The sequence below is a fragment of the Natator depressus genome, chromosome 1 (genome assembly GCF_965152275.1).
Source record: "Natator depressus isolate rNatDep1 chromosome 1, rNatDep2.hap1, whole genome shotgun sequence".
In the NCBI taxonomy this organism is placed as follows: domain Eukaryota; kingdom Metazoa; phylum Chordata; order Testudines; family Cheloniidae; genus Natator; species Natator depressus.
The window spans coordinates 2,073,309-2,077,146 of NC_134234.1; the positions used below are offsets into that span (position 1 = coordinate 2,073,309).

General features: G+C 43.9%; 1 protein-coding gene across 1 annotated transcript; it reads left to right on the plus strand.

Annotated features, from left to right (window-relative positions):
* The first annotated feature begins 469 nt into the window (after positions 1-469).
* LOC141995950 (olfactory receptor 52R1-like) lies at positions 470-1,468 on the plus strand. Its single transcript, XM_074967560.1, has one exon. The coding sequence runs from the start codon at positions 470-472 to the stop codon at positions 1,466-1,468; it is 999 nt and encodes a 332-aa protein (XP_074823661.1).
* Positions 1,469-3,838: the final 2,370 nt, after the last annotated feature.

Below are 3,838 nucleotides of genomic sequence, written 5' to 3' on the forward strand. Positions count from 1 at the left end.
ACATCTGTACCCTAGAGTACAGAGTGGGGAAGGAACCTTGACACAAGCCTTAATGCAAGTATTAATTTTTAAAATCCTTACGGGCCCCACTTCTGCACTTGGATTGACAGAGTTGGGATTCACTCTTGACAGGAACAATGATGAATAACCAGTATTGACAATCACATTTCCTGCTGGTGCCTATTAAGGTTTCTCAGACCATGACATGTAGGAATTATTGATGCCGAGAGCCCCATAAAATATGGAATTGGCATTAGAGGGGTCTGCTGTTCATAGTTCATTTCTCTGAATAATGAAAATGTCATTTTTCAGTTTGTGAGGAGCGACCGATCTGCTTCACCCAGGAGAACAGCCTCCAGTTGTGTATGTAGTGTCTCAGATTAACTCTATCTCTCCATCCAGGAATTTGTACAGCCACCATCACCCTAGAGCCAGGGCACATACAGGAAGCCAGAGGAACATACGGTACATGCAGGAGACACCATTCTGCCTCAGTGTTGGACACCTTTTCCCCTACTCCATGTCAGATTCCAACACAACCCACTTCACCAACCCCTCCACCTTCATCCTGCTGGGCATTCCTGGCCTGGAGGCCTCCCACGTCTGGATCTCCATCCCCTTCTGCACCATGTACATCATAGCCATCTTGGGTAACTTCACTATCCTGTTCACCGTGAAGACAGAGCCAAGTCTCCATGGGCCCATGTACTATTTCCTTTGCATGCTGGCCGTCACCGACCTGGTTGTATCTACGTCCATTGTGCCCAAAATGCTAGCAATATACTGGTTGAATTCCAGAGAGATTGATTTCAGTTCCTGCCTCACCCAGCTGTACTTTTTTCACTGCTTCTCAGGGATGGAGTCTGGGATCTACGTGGCCATGGCTTTTGATCGCTATGTGGCCATCTGCCATCCCCTGAGACATTCCACCATCCTGACAAACTCCGTGGTGGCCAAGATTGGCCTGGCCCTGATGCTGCGCAGTGGAATGGTCACAGTGCCCTATCCCTTCCTGTTGAGGCAGTGGCCATATTGCAGAACCAACATCATCCCCCAGCCATACTGTGCACATATAGCCGTGGTGAAACTGGCCTGTGCCGACACCCGCATCAGTAGTTACTACGGCCTTTTTGTGGTATTCTGTGTGATTGGTCTGGATGTGATTTTTATTGCCCTGTCCTACACCCAGATCCTCAGAGCCATCTTCAGCCTCCCCACAAAGGACACCCGGATCAAGACTTTTAGGACCTGCATCTCCCACCTCTGTGCAATCTTAGCCTTTTACATCCCAAGTCTCTTCCTCTCCCTCATGTACCGGTTTGGCCAGAATGTGCCCCTGCATTTCCATGTTCTCATTGCTAACGTTTACCTCTTGATGCCCCCCATGCTAAATCCCATCATCTACGGAGTGGGGACCAAACAGATCCGGTACAGGCTGTTCCGGCTCTTTACTCATAACAGAACCTAAATTTTTTCTCCTGGTGCTCTGGCTCTCAGACCTCCATGCGGAGCTGGCTGGTGATATGGTGCTGGACAATCAGAGAGACATTAAATCCTTTCCTAACCTTACTATGCTGAGCTGGTGTTGCAAATTAGGGAATCCGTCTATGCACAAGTCATAGAGTTGACACCATTCTAATTGCTGGTAAGTGTGCCACTTCTTTGGCCGAGGCCACACCCCTGTGGCTTGCAAGGGAGCCATTTCAGACATTCCAAGGAATGGCAAATTTTTCAATTTTTTAGGCCTCACCTCATATTGCTAAAACTACTGAATCATTGCTTCAGCAGGGAATCATTGATAAGTGTATAACAGTATGCAACTCTCTAATCTGGCCAGTACAAAAACCAAATGGGTCATGGCGTCTTACTATTGACTATCGAAAGTTGAATCAAGTGACTCTAGCTTGTTCAGCTGTTGTATCCAAAAAGCCTGACCTGATTAAATCTATCAATCCCAAAGCAAAATGTTTTTCTACCATGTGTCTAAGGAAAGCCAACATTAGCTTTCACAGTTGTCATAAATATAAAGGGAAGGGTAAACCCCTTTAAAATCCCTCCTGGCCAGAGGAAAACTCCTCTCACCTGTAAAGGGTTAAGAAGCTAAAGGTAACCTCGCTGGCACCTGACCAAAATGACCAATGAGGAGACAAGATACTTTCAAAAGCTGGCAGGAGGGAGAGAAACAAAGGGTCTCTGTCTGTCTATATGCTGCTTTTGTCGGGGATAGAACAGGAATGGAGTCTTAGAAATTTTAGTAAGTAATCTAGCTAGGTTTAGATTATGATTTCTTTAAATGGCTGAGAAAAGAATTGTGCTGAATAGAATAACTATTTCTGTCTGTGTATCTTTTTGTAACTTAAGGTTTTGCCTAGAGGGATTCTCTATGTTTTGAATCTAATTACCCTGTAAGGTATCTACCATCCTGATTTTACAGAGGGGATTTCTTTACTTCTATTTACTCCTATTTCTATTAAAAGTCTTCTTGTAAGAAAACTGAATGCTTTTTCATTGTTCTCAGATCCAAGGGTTTGGGTCTGTGGTCACCTATGCAAATTGGTGAGGCTTTTTACCAAACCTTGTCCAGGAAGTGGGGTGCAAGGTTTTGGGAAGTATTTGGGGGGAAAGACGTTTCCAAACAGCTCTTCCCCAGTAACCAGTATTTGTTTGGTGGTGGTAGCGGCCAATCCAAGGACAAAGGATGGAATATTTTGTACCTTGGGGAAGTTTTGACCTAAGCTGGTAAAGATAAGCTTAGGAGGTTTTCATGCAGGTCCCCACATCTGTACCCTAGCGTTCAGAGTGGGGAAGGAACCTTGACAACAGTAGATGGGGTTCAGTTTACATTTCAAGTCTGACCTTAAGGGGTAGATAATAATTCAGCCATTTTCCATAGGCAAATGAAATGAGTTTTGTCAAGGTTTTCTAAACCATCTGTTCTATTTCAATATGTAGATGACATTTGTTTATCAACAGAAACTCAAGAGAAACACTTGGAGTGTCTAAATGAACTTTTTCAAATCATCAAGGACACAGGATTAAAGTGTAATCCAACAAAGGTATGACTCATGGTTCCAGAAGTTTCCTTTTTAGGTATCACATTGTCTCAAGGAGGTCGATCACCTGCACAGCAAAAGGTGAATGCAATTTGGGAATTACCTATGCCCACTACCATAGCTTCTTTACATTCTTTCTCAGGTTTAGCAGGATACCATCGAGGCTTCATCCCTAACTTTGCTCACATTGCAGGTCCACTCTATAATCTCTTGAAAAACAGAGTTGCTTGAATTTGGACAAACAAGCATGCAAAGCTAGGCAAATTATCTATTTGGTACATGCCATACCATCAAGGAGTGGAAAATACCATGCAGCGCCTCACCCCGATAGGTTGGGAGTGGCCATGCATGAAGGCAAGTGTACACCAGTACTGTAAAAATTGTTTGGTTTGCACTCAAAATAATCCTATCCCCACAAAAAAGAATGCTCCTTTAAGATCCCAGGTATATGAGGGTCCATGGCAGGCTATGCAAATTGATTTTTTGGAACCTTTACCAAAAAGTCAATTTTTGTATTTCCTTTAAAAGCAGAGGTTTTAATTGAACAAGTATTTTCTCACTGGGAACTCCTTGCTAGGGTAGAGTCAGGCAGAGGAACACACTTTACTGAACAAGTGTTCCAAAAATGCCTACTATTGTTAGGAGTGCATGAAAAATTGCATAATCCATATAGACCTCAATCATCAGGGATGGTAGAGCGGACAAATCGCACCATCAAATGTATGCTGCCAAGTCTGGTAGATGCTAATGGATGCAATTGGGACACCCTGATTCCTCTCATTTTA